This window comes from Narcine bancroftii, chromosome 5 (genome assembly GCF_036971445.1).
Source record: "Narcine bancroftii isolate sNarBan1 chromosome 5, sNarBan1.hap1, whole genome shotgun sequence".
NCBI lineage: Eukaryota > Metazoa > Chordata > Chondrichthyes > Torpediniformes > Narcinidae > Narcine > Narcine bancroftii.
This window is the reverse complement of record NC_091473.1, coordinates 165,042,566-165,061,185: the sequence shown is the minus strand read 5'-3', so window position 1 is coordinate 165,061,185 and position 18,620 is coordinate 165,042,566. Positions and strand designations below refer to the sequence as shown.

The 18,620-nt window shown below is 41.9% G+C and overlaps 1 protein-coding gene across 8 annotated transcripts in view; it reads right to left on the bottom strand.

Annotated features, from left to right (window-relative positions):
• cfap20dc (CFAP20 domain containing) overlaps positions 1 to 18,620 on the bottom strand; it is a 345,044-nt gene that overhangs the window by 89,013 nt on the left and 237,411 nt on the right. Inside the window, exons 13-14 of one of the 8 annotated variants that reach the window (XR_011357998.1) lie at positions 15,669 to 15,813; positions 7,668 to 7,747 (exon numbers count right to left, since the gene is read on the bottom strand). The exons of 5 other annotated variants lie outside the window; for them this stretch is intronic. Coding sequence is in view for 2 of the 3 variants with exons in the window: in XM_069939548.1 (XP_069795649.1) it covers positions 15,796 to 15,813 (18 nt within the window). In the remaining variant the exon portion in view is untranslated. Of the gene's footprint in view, positions 1 to 3,145; positions 3,219 to 7,667; positions 7,748 to 15,653; positions 15,814 to 18,620 lie in introns of those variants that run through there. 2 more of the 8 variants (XM_069939549.1, XM_069939548.1) reach the window with 2 other exon arrangements.

The window sequence follows — 18,620 nt, the reverse complement described above, 5'->3', positions numbered from 1 at the left end:
ACTTCAGGAGGAAATCAGGAGAACATGAGCCAGTCCTCATTGAGAGGTCAGCAGTGGAAAAGTTCAAGAACTAAATTCCTGGGTGTCGGCATTTTTTTAAAGATCTGTCCTGGAGCCTCCATGTTGATGCAATCATGAAGAAGGCTCACCAATGGCTATACTTAGGGAGGAGTTTGAGGAGATTTAGTAGGTCACTGAAGACTCACAAAACCTTCTACAGGTATACTGTGGACAGCATTCTGGCTGTTTGCATCACTGTCTGGTATGGAGATCTCTATGCTCAGGACAAGAATAAACTCCAAAGGGTTTTAACTTGGCCTGCAATAACATGGGCACCAGTCTTCACTCCATTGACGACATCTTCAAGAAGCAGTGTCTTAAGAAAGCAGCCTCTATCCCTCAAAACCCCCCACCACCCAGGCAATGCCTGCTTCACTCTTCTACCATCAGGTAAAAGATACAGGAGCCTGAAGATGAGCACTCAGCGGCACAAGGACAGTTTCTTCCCCTCTGCCCTCAGATTTCTGAATGAACAACGAACCACAGACACTACCTTACTTTGCATTTTTCTTGTATTGTTTTTTTAAAATTTATTTTGTAATGTGGTTTCTATAAATGTTTGCAATGTGAAACTGCTGCAAAACAAATTTTATGACAAGTTCACGACAATGAATTCTGATTCTGAAAATCAACTTATGGATGTCAGAATCTCTTGGTTTACTGGAATGGGTTGTACAGAAATAACTAAAAGAGAATTAACACTACAGTATACTTGTTGCAGATGACCCCATCCATTATAGTTTTGGTTGGAGTAATCACTAAACAATTCTTGGGGAGAGTAAATCCTATTTTTATATTAATGATCAATTGAACTGCAAGCCACAATGTCTATCCACGACAATACTAAGTAAGATAGATTAAGAAGACCTAGCAGATCAAAATGTGCAACCCCAAAGGTGGTGTGAATCATCCATAAAAGAACTACTTGCTCCCACAACCTGTCATCTCCTGGCCCTCAGTATTCCTCAGATTACCATCACTCACAAGGAAGCATGTATAGGTGTGTTATCAACCTAGCAAAGTCAAACTATAGGATTACACTTCAGTAAAAACAACAAAAATTATAAAATTCAAATGATGACACATTGGGAAATATTAAATGTTACCTGTCACTGAAAGCAAATAGGCAGGGGAAGCAAGTGTTAAGAAGGCAACTTGCACGTCAGCCTTCAATGCAAGCAAGGTATTTGTAGTACAAGAGCAAGGATGTCATACTACAGTGAAACAGGGCCTCAATAATACCATAGCTGTGTACTGTATATTGTTTAACTTCATTATTTAAAGATATGCTTGCTGTGAAGGAAGTGCAGTAAAGGTTCACCAGATTGATATCAGGGATAGTTGGACTATTATGAGAGGAGAGATTGGGTAAACTAGGCCTGTATTCGCTGAAGTTTAGAAGAATGAGAGGAAACTCATTTAAGCATACATAATAGTGACAAGATTAGATAGAATGGATTCAGTCAGATTGTCTCCCTTGACTGGGCTGTCTATAATGAGCAGTACTGCCTCAAAAATGGGGTAGAATATTGAGGACTGATTATGAAATGTATTCACTCAGAAGGCGATGAACTTGTGGAACTCTCCATCAGAGAAGATGGTGGAGGCCGATGTGAGTGGTTAATAGATATCTAGACACAAAAGGCAGCAAGGATTATGGGGAGGAAAGAGGAATACGCTGTTAAGATAGAAAAATTGCCATGATTGAATTGAATTATGGGACATGATCAAAAGGGACAATTGGCATATTCTTGCTCATATTTTCTGTGTTTCTATGTCTACATTAATACACCAAAAGAGGTGTCCTTTGGAAAATATTGATACTAACATTTTCCTGATTTATTTAAGCAATTGAAGAACATTAAATCAAAGTGAACTGTCACTTTGCAGTTAATAGTGTTGAAAACTTGCTACATTTCCAAAGAGTGAAACACGATTGGCTGCAGATGGTGTGATTGTAGTCAATACACCAAAAAGCTGGATGAACTCAGCCGGCCTTTTCAGCATCTATAGGAAACAAAGATATATTGCCGATGTTTTGAGCCAAGGCCCTTCTTCAAGGAAAAATCAGAAAGTCTCAAAATTCAAACAATGGGGGAGAAATCTAGACGAACAAAAGGTGTTGATTGGATATTTATCAGATTTTATCATATCTTGTGTGAGAGGAGAGATAAAGGGGGAAGAAAGGGATGGGGGGGGGCAGCCAGAGAAGTCAATATTAATGCCATCTATTTGAAGAGTGCCCAGTCAGAAGATGAGCTGTTGTTCCTCCAATTTACAGGTGGTCTCAGTCTGGCAGTGCATGAGACCATGGACAGACATGTTGGTAAGGGAATGAGATGGGGAATTGTAATTGGTGGCCGCTGGGAGATCCACACTACTGCACCAGACAGAGCCAAGGTGCTCAACAAAGCGATCTCCCAGTTTGCCAGGGGGGACAAAAGAGAGTCAAGGTAAACAGAGACCAATTCAGTGGGACATGATAAATTCTCACCTAGTCCCTTATCATATCCAATTAACAGCTTTTGTTGGTCTGGATTCCTCCCCCCATTGTTTGAATTCTGAGACTTTCTGATATATCCTGCTTCTGGCTTTTCAGAACTTTCCGAGAAGGGCTCAGGGCCATAACATCGGCAATATATCTTTGTCTCTTATAGATGGTGAAAAAACCGGCTGAGCTCCTCCAGCATTTCAGTGTGTTTACTACAATTCTAAAGAGAACCACTGGTAGCTGCAGTGAGCACATTCCGACTTTCATGATTGCACATGCAATGTGGCAGCACAGTGCGCACTGGAGGTCAGATTCTGTCCAATTAATATTGAGCACAATCCAGTGTAGTATTTTCTCAGGGATTTTGAGATATTCTCTTGCGATCCTTTCAAGGTCATCCAATGTCTCAAACATATTGGTGGAGTGGGTAAGAAACATTAATCCATCTGCTCTTGAAATCTGCAACTAAGTAGTATAATGATTTGCCCATTAAAACTGCCTCCCTTCCATTCAAATTGACATTAAGACGCTTACTTAAAAATCCTCACCAGGCCTGCTTGAGCATCTGTGGGATGGCAAGGGAATTTCCCAAGTCCTTTGAATTTTCTGTTGGCAGCTGTTTTTTTCCCAGGTATGAAGAAAAGAGCCAATCCAATCAATAAAATCACTGAACAAAAAGAAAAAAAATAGTATCCTGCTTTCAAAACCACATAAGGCAAGATCCATTTTTGAAATTACATCTATCAACACGATTCTCTAATATGGAGATTGTTACAGATAGAATCGCACACCAGCCACACTTGAACTTCTTTCTGGAAATTGTAATCTCTTGATGACACTGACTGTAATCATATCACACAAAAATAGGAACATGTGAAGATCCAAAAGACTGTACAGTAAATCCATTTGATCCTTGATACACATCAAAGAAATATTCTACGTAATCTCAGTTTTTAACCAATACCTACATTTGTTCTAAATTTTCTACATTCTCAAAGTAAAAAAATGTTAGAACCGCAACCAGGCCACAAGCCCTCCATACCTCTCCCATCCATGTACCTGTCCAAATTCTTCTGGTGTTAAAATTGAGCCCATTTTCATCACTTCAGCTGGCAGCTCATTCCACACTCCCACCACTCTCTGTGTGAAGAAGTTCCCCCTCATATTCCTCCTAAATGTTTCCCCTTTCACACTTAACCCATGTCCTCTGGTTTGTATCTCACCTACCCTCAGTGGAAAAAGCTGACCTACATTTACTCTGTCTATCCCCTTCATAATTTTAAATACCTCTATCAAATCTCCACTCATTTTTCTACACTCCAGGGAATAAAGTCCTAGCCTGTTTAATCTTTTCCTATAACTCAGTTTCTGAAGTACATGCAACATCCTAGTAAATCTTCTCTGCACTCTTTCCATCTTATTGATATCTTTCCTGTAGTTAGGTGACCAAAACTGCACACAATACTCCAAATTTGGCCTCACCAATGTCTTAAATAATTTTACCATAACATCCCAACCCCTACACTCAATACTTTGATGAATGAAGGCCAATATGCCAAAAGCTTTCTTTACAACTCTATCCACCTGTGACTCTACTGTCAGGGAATTATGTATTTGTATTCCCAGGTCCCTCTGTTCTACAGCACTCCTCAGTGCCCTACCATTCACCATGTAAGTCCTTTCTTGGTTTGTCCTTCCAAAATGCAACACCTCACACTTGTCTGCATTAAATTCCATCTGCCATTTTTTAGCCCATTTTTTTCCCAGCTGGTCCAGATCCCTCTGCAAGCTTTGAAAACCTTCTTTGGTTGAGCATCTCCAATTTTAGTGTCATTTGCAAATTTGCTGATCCAATTTACCACATTATTATCCAGATCATTGATATATATGACAAACAAAAATGGTCACAGCACCGATCCTTTAGGCACATCACTAATCACAAGCCTCCAATTTGAGAAGCAATCATCCACCACAACTCTATGGCTTTTCCCATCCAGCCATTGTGGAATCCAGTCCAGCCACTGTGGAATACCCAGTGTCTGAACTTTCATAACATCCCATGTGGGACCTTTTCAAAGGACTTTAAAATCCATGTAGACACATCCACAGCCTTTCCTTCATCAATTTTCCTGGTAACTTCCTTGAAATACTCTAGAAGACTGATTAAACACAAACTCCCACTCACAAAGCCATGCTGAGTATCCCAATAATTATATATTCGACCTCTTAGAACACCTTCCAATACTTTACCTACAACTGACACAAGGCCGATAATTTCCAGGGTTACTTTTGGAGCCTTTTGTTAACAATGGAGCAACATGAGCTGCTCTCCAATCCTCTGGCACCACAGCTGTGGCGAAGGACATTTTAAATATTTCTGCCAGAGTCTCTGCTATTTCTACACTAGTTTCCTTCAATGACCGAGGGAATATCTTGTCAGGTCATGGGGATTTATCCATCCTTATTTGCTTTAAGACAGCCAGCACTCTTTAATCTGTGTAGGTTCCATGTCCTCACTGCTTCTTTTCCTTACTTCCCACAACTCTCTGTCAGTTTCCTGAGTGAATACTAATGAAAAAAAAAGTTGAGATCTCTCCCATCTCATTTGGCTCCATACACTCTGATCTTCAAGGGGACCAATTTTGTCCTTACTAATCTTTTGCTTTTAATACACCTGTATACACCTTCACATTGTCGGCCAAAGCAACCTCATGTCTTCTTTTAGCCTCCCGATTTCTTTCTTGAGGTTTTTCTTGCAATTTTTATACTCCTCAAGTACCTCATTTGATCAATGTGGCCTATACCTGCTATATACCCTTATCTTCTTTCGAACCTGATCCCCAATATTCCTCAAAAACCAAGGTTTCCTATACCTACTAACCTTGCCTTTAATCCTGACAGGAACATACAAACTCTGAACTCTCAAAATTTCACCTTTGAAGGTCCTCCATTTACCTCACACATCCTTGCCCAAAAACAACTTATCCAATCCATGCATTCTAGATCATTCCTCATTTCCTCAAAATTGGCCTTTCTCCAATCTAGAATCTCAAACTGAGGCCCAGACATATCCTTCTCCATAATTAATTTTAAACTAACGGCATTATGATCACTAGACCCAAAATGTTCTCCTACACATACTTCTGTCACTTATCCTGCCTCATTCCCTAATAGGAGATCCAGTATTGCATTCTCTCTAGTTGGTTCTTCTACATAATGATTTATAAAAAATTCCTGAACACATTTGACAAACTCCAAGGCATTCACCCCTTTTACAGTATGGGAGTCCCAGTCAATATGTGGAAAATTACGTTACCTGCAGCTGTCTGATACCCTTCTACTGATTAGCTCCTCCAATTCCCATTGACTATTGGGCGGTCTTTAATACAACTCCATGAGTGTGTTCATACTTTTCCCATTCCTCAGCTCCACCCATATAGCCTCAGTAGATGAGCTCTCTTGTCTGTTCTGCCTGAGCACAGCTGTGATATTTTCCCTGATGAGCAATGCTACTCCTCCCCAACCACCACCACTCCCCTGTTCCATCGCATCTAAAGCAACGGAAGCCCTGAACATTGAGCTCCTGCAACCAAGTTTCACTAATGGCCCCAATGTCATAATTCCACATGCCAATCCACACTCTAAGCTCATTGAAATTAATGCATTTTAGAAAATTTCTGCCACGTACAACCCGTTGACTTCTAACGATAAATGACATTTTCACATCACATTTTCCCTCCTCCAGTCCTCTATCTGCTCTGGCACTCTGGTTCCCATCCCCCTGCAAATCTCGTTGAAACTCACCAGAGCAGCACTAGCAAACCTTCAAGCAAGGATATTAGTCCCCCTCCGATTCTGATCCAAACCATCCTGTCAGAACAGGTCCCACATTTTCTAGAAGAGAAATGATCTAGAAACCTGAATCCCTCCTTCCAGTGCTATGTCCTTAGCCATATGTTAACCTGCATTATCCTCCTATTTCCAACCTCACTAGCATGTGGCACAGGTAACAATCCTGAGATCATAACCTTGGAGATCCTGTCCTTCAACCTAGTGCCTAACTGCCTGAACTGTCCTTGCAGAAGAGTCTAGGATCATTTTACATTATAATTTTTTTAAATATTACCCAAACACGTTAAAAGAGGGTTGATTTTGAAATATGGCATTTTAAAATATTTTTATTGATTTTAATAAAGAAATTATACAAAAAAAAGGGAATTCAAGTCAAAGTCAAGTCAACTTTATTGTTCATACCATGCTCACACGATAAAAGACGAGAGCATTTCTCTAGGAACACGGAGCAAACTTACATAAATATGTTAGAATAGAAGTTAAGCACATTAAAATATTAAGACATACATTAAAAGTCTATAATACCCCATCTCCAAATGTTCTGGGAGTTCAGGAGTCTGATGGCTTGGGGGAAAAAGCTGTTGCCCAAACTCAATGTAAGGTGCTGAGTGCTGCAGTATCTCCTACCAGATGGAAGAAGGGAGAACAGTTTCCTTGTGGAGTCCTTCACAATGTTTATTGCCTTTCACCTGCATCGAGTGTTGTTAATGTCCTCCATGGTAGGAAGGAAGCCCCCAAGGTTCTTGCAGTCCGAGGAGGTACCAGACAGTGATGCAGTTGTACAGGATGCTCTCGATACATCCTCAGTAGAATGTACATGGAGGGTGGGAGATGATCATCCCTCAGCCTTTGCAGGAAGCAGAGGTGCTGCTGGACTTTCTTGGCTATGGAGTTTCTGTTAAGGGACCATGTGAAGTTCTCTGCCAAGTGCACTCCAAGGAACTTGATACTCTTGATGCTCAAAACGATGGAACTGTCATATCAGGTACTTGCTGAACTTATTCTGCATAATTTTATTTCTTTTTTTCCCAGGTAAGATGATTAAAAGTGCACACAATATTCTTGCTGTGATCTAATTTTGTCTAGTTCATGATATTAAAAAATATTTTAATGACCATTGATAATTATCATTACTTTCCGCAAATATAAAAGCAAAAGTGGAGTCACAATGTGCCACATGAGGAAAAACTCAAGTTTCAGAGACTCCTCTCTCTGGGCTGATGCTTTTATTACTGAAATTACAATTTACCTTGTAATCATGCTTCTTCTCCACACATGGAAATTGATTTCCCTTAAGATAAACCTTCTATTTGATAAAAAAAATGGTCGAGTCTTCATGGTCTCCTACAGCATTGGGATGGGAAAGATCAGGTTATTAAAAATGAACAGCTTCTGCAAAGCAAACTATTTTGGTTAGCAGTATGCAGTGCCCTCCATAATGTTTGGGACAAAGATGTATTTTTTCCCCTTTATAAATTTAAAACTGTGGAGCACAGGGGCAAATATCAAACAATTCACATGTAATTAAAGTGCGCATTCCAGATTTTATTAAAGGCTATTTGTACACATTTTGGTTTGACCATGTAGAAATTACAGCACTTTTTATATGTAGTCCCCTAATTTCAGGATACCATAATATTTGAGACATGGCAATGGCATGTACAGTATATTAGTTATTCTTAGCAGTTTCATGTATATCCCTTGCATGCAATGACAACTTGAAATCTGTGATTCATAGACATCACCAGGTGCTGACTATCTTCTCTGCTGATGCTTTGTCAGGCCTCTACTGCAGCCATCTTCAGCTCCTGCTGGTTTTGGGGACTTGTCCCCTTAAGTGTTCTCGTCCCCTTAAGTGTTCTCTTCAGCATATGGAAGTCATGCTCAATTGGATTTAGATCAGGTGATTGACTTGGCTATTCAAGAATTTTCCAGTTTTTAGCTTTGAAAAATTCCTTTGTTGCTTTAGCAGTATGTTTGGGATCATTGTCTTGCTGTAGGATGAAGCACCATCCAATGAATTTGGAGACATTTGCACGAACTTGAGCAGATGTTTCTATACACCTCAGAATTAATTTTGTTATTGCCATCAGCAGTTACATCATCAATGAAGATAAGTGCATCAATAACTGTGGCAACTATACATGCCCTGGCTGTAACACCCCCACCACGTTTCACAGACGAGGTGGTATGCTTTGGACCTTGGGCAGTTCCTTTACACCTCCACACTTTGCTCTTGCCATCACACTGATATAGGTTAATCTTGGTCTCAGTTGCCTACAAGATCGATCTTCAAAATTCTGCAGGCTCTTTTAAATACTTCATGGCAAACTGCCATCTGGCCATGCTGTTTCTTTGGCTAACAAGTGGTTTGCATCTTGCAGTGTAGCCTCTGAATTTCTGTTCATGAAGTCTTCTGCGAACAGTCGTCATTGACACATCGGCACCTGCCTCCTGAAGAGTGTTTCTGATCTGTTGCACTGGTGTTTGGGGACTTTTCCTCATTATGATGAGAATTATTCTGTCAACAGCAGTCTTCCTTGGCTTCCTGGACCCTTTGAGATTACTGTGTTCACCAGTAAGCTCTTTTCTCTTAATGATGTTTCAAACAGTTGATTTTGGTAATCCTAAGGTTTTGGCAATGACTCTTATGGTTTTATTCTTGTTTTTCAGCCTCATAATGGCTTCTCAGAATCAGAATTTACTGTCATGATCCAGTCATGAAATTTGTGCAGCAGTATCAGGAGTGAAAAATATTCATATTATAACCATCATACAACATAACTATAAAAGTGCATGAAAAGTAAGGCAGTGTCTATTCAGGAATCTGATAGGAGTGAGGAAGAAGCTGTCCTTGTGACGTTGAGTGCTCGTCTTTAAACTCCTATACCTATTACCCGACGGCAGCAGAATGAAGAGGGCATGGCCTGGCTGGAGAAAGGAAGGGAGGTGGGAGGGGGAGGGGGAAGTACAGACCAACAGACAAAAAGTGTTAATTCAATACGATAAGAGGAAATGTGAGAATTGATTTTGGTTCTGAAAGGAGACAGAGAGAAAGGGTGGGGGTGGGGGGGGGAGGAAAAGACTATACTATTTAGAGGCTTCTTGCGATGGACAGATCTGAGATGCTCAACGAAGCAATCTCCCAGTCTGTATCCAGTGTTTCCAATGTTGAGGAGATCACAATGGGAGCACTGGTTGCAGTAGATGACCCTGGTAGATTCACAAGTGAAATAACTGAGTTACAGGGAAAGGTTAATTGGGTTAAGTGTGAAAGGAGACATGTTTCGAGGGGGGGGGGGGGAAACATGAGAGGGAATTTCTTTATATAGAGAGTGGTGGGAGTGTGGAACGAGCTGCCAGCTGAATGGAGAATGTGGGCTCGATTTTGAGATTTAATGGGAATTTGAATAGGTATATAGATAGAAGAGGTATGGAGGGCAATGGACTGGGTGTAGGACATTGGGACTAGCAAAATAATTGGTTTGGCTCAGTCTCGAGGGGCTGAAGGGGCCTGTTTCTGTGCTGTAATGTTCTATGGTTCTATCTCCTGTGGTCACAGGGGTTGGTGCCAAGGAGGCAATTGGTGGGGAGGGGGGAGTCGACGAGGATACGAGCATGTCATGGAGGGAGGAGTTCCTGCAGAAAGCAGAGAGGAGAGGGGTCTATGTATCTGGTGGTGGGATCACATATAGGTGGTGGAAATGGCAGAGGATACGTTGGATGCAGAGGCTGGTGGGGTGACAGATGTAGAGAAATGGATGGAGGTCAATCCACAGGACCATAAGAGTGGCAGAGAGGATCACTGGAGTCTCCCTCCCCTCCATCAACATGATCTATCTGGATCATTGTCTGAAAAGGTCACGCTAAATCATTGTGGACTCTCCCTAACCCCACCCCCCATCTTGTATACAGCATCTTTCAGCTGCTCCCATCAGGGAAGAGATACAGGAGTTTCAGAGCCAGCACCACCAGGATGAGGAACAACTTCTTCCCACTAGCAGTGAGAATCCTGAACGACCAAAGGAACCGTTCACACTAAACATCCGAGACTCATTTGTACAGAGCAATATTTATTTATTTATTTTTATAGATGTGATAGTTGTCCTGCATATGTATTATTTGTCTGCATGTATGTTATATCTGGTTGTGTGCCTGTGGAGTGTTTTGCACCAAGGACGGGAGAACACTGTTTTGTTGGGTTGTACTAGTACATTCAGATGATAATAAACTTGACTTGTCCTTGTTGGATGTGGGGTGGAGGGAGGAAAGATGTGTGGGTAATGGAGGATATGTAGGTGAGGACCGAGTGACGGTTGTAGAAGGGAAGCCACGTTGTTTGAAGTAGAATTCGTTAAGTGGATACAAATTGACTTAGCTCCACGATAATGGATGTCAGATTGATGTTACCTCTACTTTAGAATGCAAGCTAATGCAATTCTTCCCGGGTTTCCCCATTTCATATTCTTTAGACTGCAAATATTTATAAACTGAAATAAATGTTTCAATAAATGGTGTTTTTCTTTTAAGAGATGGAAAATATTTTGATATCTTCAACAACAGAATATATCATGGCCATAAAAGCAACCTTACAACATTGAAGTCTTAAGCATTGAAGCTGAATGTCTCAGGTAAAGTGTTGAATTAAAACATGCAGTTGTCCTGAATATTGTGGTCCACTACCACATATCTCTCTCTCTCTCTACAATTCACCTTTAATTCTAAATCTAGGCAAAATAAATTCTTTCCGCTATATTTCATAGCTGCAGCAAAGATAATGCATCGAAAAATCAACTTAATTACCCTTGTGATCCCTTTGTGAGGGTCTGTCTTACTGATCCTCCAGAGGATAACCCCAGTGTCTGCAGGATGGCTGGAAGAAGGCTGCTCACTGGGGTGATGGCTCAGTGTCTTTGGAGGCAAACTCAGGCAGTACTGTTCTGGAAAACCAGACTGCACTGGGTGCCACAACATTGGCTGAATGGTTGACAGGCAATTGCAAGGCCATGACTGGAGTGACAATGATGTACTGATTAGAATTGCCATGCTCAGAGAGACAGGAGATATGTGTTCACTGGAACTATTGCTTCTCCCCGAAGGAATGCTTCACCAGTTATAGTAATCTGTCAGAGGAGGGGCTGTTGTGACACCCTGCAAGTCCCTTTAACATCAGATTCTGAGGCTCTGATGGCAGCGGGCTGAGATTGCAAGGTGACAGTTTGAGTTTATGTGAGTATTCAGCTGTGACATGATTTCCATTTGTGCTGCAATAGAAGCTGAGACATTTTATGTCTGTGGTGCAACCACTGTATTGTATGTATTATATGAGCTGGCCCGTCCCCTGAACCTGTGACTCCTCCCTCCCGGAAATCCCTATAAAGGCTGTTACGCCCAAACTCCTCCCTCTGCACCTGCCTTGGAAATGGGCCACCAACATGTGAGATATGTTGCTGCCTTAAGGTGATTACAACCAATTAATTACAACTCTCTGTCTAATGTGGTTGATCGATAGCGCTACAATTTAATCACCTTAAATTTTTGGGCCATGGACAAGGCAATACGGGCAGATAAACTGACACCCTAGAGATCGGGAGTCCTCAGTCAAATTCGATCAATGATTGCTCTGCCTCAACGCTTTCATGAGACGCAAAGACGTGCAGAGTGAGGAAGACAAATGACTCTTCGCTCAGGTCGGCCACTGAATCTTCCAGATGATAAGGGGCTGCACCTATTCGGCTGCAATGGAGCTCCTGCAGGAACAGTATCGGACCCCAATGAATATCATCTATGCCAGATTCCTCCCGTGCAGTCAGAGACAAATGCTCGGTGAGTCAGTCGATGAGTACATGCTGGTCCTGTGGGAGCTGGAGTGAGTCTTTGACCTGCCAAGAAGTCTCTGCTGCTGACACAACCTCTGGTTTCTCTACCCTCCAGGTTCTACTGCCACCCCTGATCAGTCACCACCAAGAACAGGCGATACAGCCTCGGGGGACAGAGCCTTCATCAAAGCAGAAGTCAAACGGTTTCTGGCAGAGGGGATCATAGAACCCAGCACCAGCCCTGGTGGGCACAGGTGGGGGTTAAAAGAGTGGAAAGAAATACTGCATGGTCATCGATTACAGCAAGACCATAAACCGTTTCACCCAGCTGGATGCCTACCCACTTTCCCGCATTGCCAACATGGTAAACGAGATCACCCAGTTCTGGCTCTTCTCAACCATTGACTTCAAGTCGGCATACCACCAACTACCAATTCATCCGGAGAACAGCCCTTACACTGCCTTTGAAGCAGACAATTGCCTCTTCCACTTCTTTGATGTCACCAATGGGATCTCTGTCTTCAAGAAGGCGATGGATCAAATAATGTATGACTATGGACTCAAGGCCACTCCATCACCCACGCAACCTTTTAAAAGCCAGAATCACGCACTGACATCATCACGCACTGATATGTCACATAGCCAGATCGATGTCTCCTGGGGGGTTGTAGTGCCCCATAGTGCCGCTACATGCCACCACCTCCCTCCAGAACTGGCAGAAAAGTTTGTCTGTCTTTTAGGCTGTTGACCTTTGTAATGGCTGTTGCAGTGGAGAAGACTTGTCCACATGAACTGGTTTAAGCCTGTCAATAGTGAAAGACTGTGGGTTCCCTCCAATGACCAAAACACAAGTCAACTTAGTTTGTTTGAGTATCCTATAAGGTCCTTTTGTCGGGCATCTGTAAAGATTGACCAAGTTTTCCCCTTCGGATGAAGACATATTCGCAGTTTTTGAGGTCTTCAGGTACAAGAGTGTTCTCCATGTGACGATGGTGGTATAGGGGTCAATTTTCATACTGTCTCCCTTAACCTGGACAACATTTCCTTAGGATCGTTGCTGGAGTTGGAATGGAAGGGACCAAACACCACTGGAACCACCAACAGTGCATTGCACATGAGCTCTGTACGTAAGGTCCTCCTTTAGAGTTGTTCTAATGTCCAGTAATACCCAGGGCAGCTCATCAGCCCAGTTCGGGCCCTCTAACTGAGACATCAAGGCTGACTTGAGATGTCGATGAAATCTTTCCACCATTCCACTGGCCTGGGGATGAAAGGCATTCATATGATGAATTGCTGTACCGAGCAAACAAGACAAGGCTGACCACAGTGAGGAAGTAACATGCACCGGTAAACCAAAATGAGACACCAAGGAACTGAGCACAAGTGTCTGTAGTAGCACCTACCATAGGTATGACCTTGGGCCACTGTGTAACCCTGTCTATTACTATAATGGTATCCTCTTGGAATAGGAAGCGGACCAATGATGTCCACGTGGACATGAGCAAAATGCCGAGTAACTGCTGGGAAGGACTGCAGTGGTGCTTTAGTATGCCACTGAACTTTTGCTTTTTGGCAGGTAATGCAGGATCTCGCCATTTGTGTAATGTCTTTTTTAAGACCATGCCACATGAATCTGTCTGAAACAATACAAACGATTGATCTAATTGATGGATGTGAGAGACCATGTACAGAGTTGAATAATTGACATTTCTATGATGCCAGAACTACTGGGCTTGGGTGTCCCGTTGATAGATCATTGAAGAGTAGTTTGCCATCAACTCCAAACCGGACATCTTTCAAGTGCAGGTTCGTGATTCCAGTCCAATAAGCATTCATCTCCTGGTCATGTTCTTGGGCCGTGGCCAAAGCTGTGTAGTCAATTCCTTAATATATAGATGAATCCTCGAGTGGAGCAGAGTGGGAAAGTGCATCAGCTACTACATTATCTTTTCCAGAAATATGTAGTATTTTTGTGGAAAATTCTGAAATGAATGATAATTGCTATTGTTGTCGAGCTGACCAGGGTTCTGCGACCTTGGAAAATGCAAATGTTAAGTTGGAGTTGGAATGGAAGGGAACGAACAACCAACAGTGCGTCGTACTTGAGCCCTGTACATGAGGTCCTCCTTTAGACTTGTTTTAATGTCCAGTAATACCCAGGGCAGCTCATCAGCCCAGTTCAGGCCCTCTAACTGAGACATCAAGGCTGACTTGAGATGGCGATGAAATGTTTCCACCATACTATGGTGTAACATATGTTAGGTCTGCTTTGTTCATGAATGAGTGAGTCAAACACCAGACTGAGTCGAAATCAAGGTTCTTTGTTCTTTATTGCCGGATTGTAACCATACTATGGTGGAAATCAAAAAGAGGCTTCATGATATGAGCTGCTCCTGGAAGAAACCAACAGTAAAAATTTACCATTCACAAGAATTCCTGCAGGCTTTTAACCATAGCAGGTCTTGAGTACTTGGCAATGGCCTCAACTCTGGATGGCAGCGGAGTCGCATCTTCCTGAAATCAATCATTTCTTGTCCAAAAATGCATTTATCCAGATTGATGGTCAGTCCAAATTTTTGAAGATGAATATAAGTGTACAAAGATGTTCCAAATGTTCTTCCTTTGTCCCAATGGCCACTAAAATGTCATCGAGGTAAATGAAGACATTGGTCATACCACGTCCTAAAGCAACCACCACCCATTGAAGTGATAGAGTGGCATTCATAAAAATTCGAAAAACCCAAACGGGGTCATTATTGCTGTTTTTGGAATGTCGTCTGACTCTACTGGTACTTGGTGATAGCCATGCACCAAGTCTATTTTGGAGAAGATCTTTGCTCCATGCAAATTAGCCGAGAAATCCTGAATATGAGGTATCGGATAACAATCCGGGATGATGACATCGTTAAGCCGCCTGTAATCTCCACATGGTTGCCATCCTCCATTGAGGACCATATGTATGGAGACTCCCAGGGACTGTCGGACCTACGAATTATGCCTAGTTCCTTCATCTTGACAAACTCTTCCTTAGCTAAGCGCAGCTTCTCTGGAGACAAGTGCCACGCTTTAGCATGGATAGGAGGGCCCTTACTACAAATGCAATGAGTAAAACCGTACTTTGCTGTGGAGGCAGAAAATTATAGAAGAGTAATCTCAGGGAAATGTCCAACAACTTGGAGAATTCATCCACTGGTTTACCTAAAGTTTGAAGGCGCAGAACACGGGTATAGGTGTCTGCCAGAGGAATAGACTGAAAAGTAGTTCCATCTATTAGCCAACGCCCTTTTAAGTCGACAAGGAATGAATGAGCCCGAAGAAAATCTGCACCAAGCAAAGGTCAGGATCACCAATTGTGGCCACTGGAATCGCAGTGGACACGACAAAATAACCACACAAGATGTTTCTAGAATGAATCAAATGGATTTACTCTTCATCACCCACACAACCTTTTAAAAGCCAGAATCATGCCCTCGACGTTCGCAGACGTCATCATGCACTGAGGTCACACGGCCGGTTCGATGCCTCCTGGGTGTTGTAGTGCCGCCATAGCACCACCACACCTTTCTCTAGGATTTAATCTCCTCCAAATATCTATTAAATTATAAATGTAAGATATAGATTAGTCCAAAATAATTTTTTACATCAAATACATTTGACTCCATAAAAATTAAATAGATTAAATCCTGCTAAATCATATTTACATTTTAGGTGTAAATCTGAGATTGGAACTTTCTTGCATTCAAATTGGCAATGTCCTAAAGTTAAACAATTTTGGTTAGAGGTAGGTAATTTTCTGGAACGAATTATGGGGGTCAAATTCCAACAGGATCCAATGTTATTTTTATTGAGTAATATTAAGGTTATAAGACTAAAATTAAAATATATATCAAACAGAATTTGTGTTAATTGCTTTAGCAGTTTCTAGGAAATGTACAGCAATATCACAGAAGTCAGAAATAGATTTAGGTATGGAAAAATGGCACGCAGAACTTTGCAGTTGTATATCATTAGAAAAGATTAATTGTAATCTGCGAGATAAACATCATGTCTTTTGGAAAATATGGCGCCTAAAGTTATAAAATTTGGGTCTGTGTGTTTAAAAGACTCTCTGAAGACCTCCCTTTCTTGGTAACCTCCAAAAAGACTTTGTGGTATAAATGTTTTATTTCTTGGCATCCTCTGGTTTTGCTTTTTTCCTTTTCGTTTTTTCTAAGGGTTGGGGGAGGGGAGATGGGATTATATAAACCATGTATAATTTTTTGAAATAATTTCTGGCATTGAATGTAATGTAACTATTACTGCAATTTAAAATTTATAAATAAAATTTTTTAAATGAACATAACGCATGACATTTTGCATGGGGAAATAGGGGAAATTGAGTCACGGTATATGTCAGAACCAATGACATCATCAAGAGTTAATGAGAAGTTAAAAAAAAATTGGGCTCTGAAAGTTGTTATCCCTGAAAAGATATGAAGGCAGAAAAGATTTTTGAGAATAGTTGCTGGGATGAAGGACTGTTTTCTCTGGAACAGAGATGACTGAGCATTGGCCTTTGAGTTTAACAGCTGGGAATGAAATAATCAAGGGACTGGACAGAGTGGGCTGTGGAGGTTGGAGGAAGGATGAAGAACTTGCAGTCAAAAGTTTAATGGTGAAGATAATTCAGAGTGAAACAATGTGGTTGAAATTAGGAAGGTACTGCTTGTAGGTGGTGGAATATAGCAGAGGAAAAAATTGCAAGCCCATGGACAATGTACCAGTGGCTGGACCTGGCATTGCTCTGATCAGAACTAATCTGGGGATGATGAGCCAAAAGCAAAGATCCAAAAGGGACAGTGTAGAAATCCTGCCCAATTATGATCACTAGTACACTAAGACAAGGAAAGCATACTGCATTTTAGTAAGTTGGATCATTTGGCAGTGATCAGACAGGATTTAAAAAGCAAGGCTCCAAAGATCTGGAGAGCCAGAAGGTGGTTGTGAAGGCTGAGGAATGGTTGCAGGACTGGATTGTGCTGCATTCAAGAACTCAGCTGAGGGCTTGAAACATTACACCAAGGTTATTACGGACTTCATTAAAACAGTTGTGCCCCCAACTAAATCATTCAGAGTTTTCCCCAAGGTGGATGAACAATGAAATTCGGAACTTTCTGAGAGAGTGCAGAGATCAAGAATTATCCAAAAGGTGCAGGTATAACCTGCGGAAAGTCACCTCCAGATGAGTATAGAAACACAAAGGATACCCGACAGCTGTGGCCTAAATGACATAAACTGCTACAAAGTCAAGCTTGGTGCAATAAGGGACAGCAAAACTTCACTCCTTGATGAGCTCAAAGATTTCTATACCTGATTTGACCACCAGAGAAAGGAGGAACCATTACCTCTCTCTTGATGATCCTCCTGTGTCAGTATCTGAAGTTGACCTGCAGACTTGGGAGGGGCTCAGTAGCTGAAGATGACTTGAGAATGGGGGACCCGGATGGCCTGCGCTGCTGGACACTGGCTCATCCGAACCAGGTATCGCAGCCAGGATTCAAGAGGATGCTGAGGGTTTGTGTACTCAGGGCAAGGCATCCATCTTTTTAAAACAGGCTTCATTCGTACCAGTGCCCAAGAACATGGTAACCTGCATAAATGACTATTGACCGAAGGCACTCACATACCCAGTAATGAAGTGTGTTGAAGCATATCAGCTCCTATCTGAGTGGCAATATGAATTCATTCTAATTTGCCTACTGCAGCAACAGGTCAACGGTAGATGCTGTTTCACTAGCTCTTCACAAACCCTGGAACACATGGACAGCAAAGATGCATGCAATACAGGATTCAACACCATCATCCCCTAAAAACTAACCAGAAAACTCCAAGACCTGGGCCTCAATACCCCACTGTGCAATTAGATCTTGAATTTCCTCACCTCTGGTACTGTTTGGCTTGGTAACAGTGCAACAGTACTACCATTTACAAGTTCACTGATGATATCACCATTGAGGATTGTATAAAAAGGGGGTGATGAATCAGCATACAGGAGGGAGACTGAAAACTTGGCTGAATGGTGTTCTAACAATAACCGCTCACTCAATGTTACCAAGACCAAGGAGCTTATGGTAGACTTTAGTAAAGGAAAATCAGAGGTGTACAATCCAGTAATCATTGGGGGACAAGAGGTGGAGTGTCAGCAACTTTATATTCCTGGGAGTCACTATCTCAGAGAACCAGTACTGCGCCCAACACACTGTGGAGAAAGCTCGTCAGCACCTCTACTTTCTCAGGAGTTTGTGAAAGTTCAGTATATCAGCCGAAGCCTTGGGAAACTTCTAAAGATGTGTGGTGGATCATGTCATTTTAAAACACAGAATCTTCCAGGACTTTTGTAGAATGCTTTTTGTAGAAAG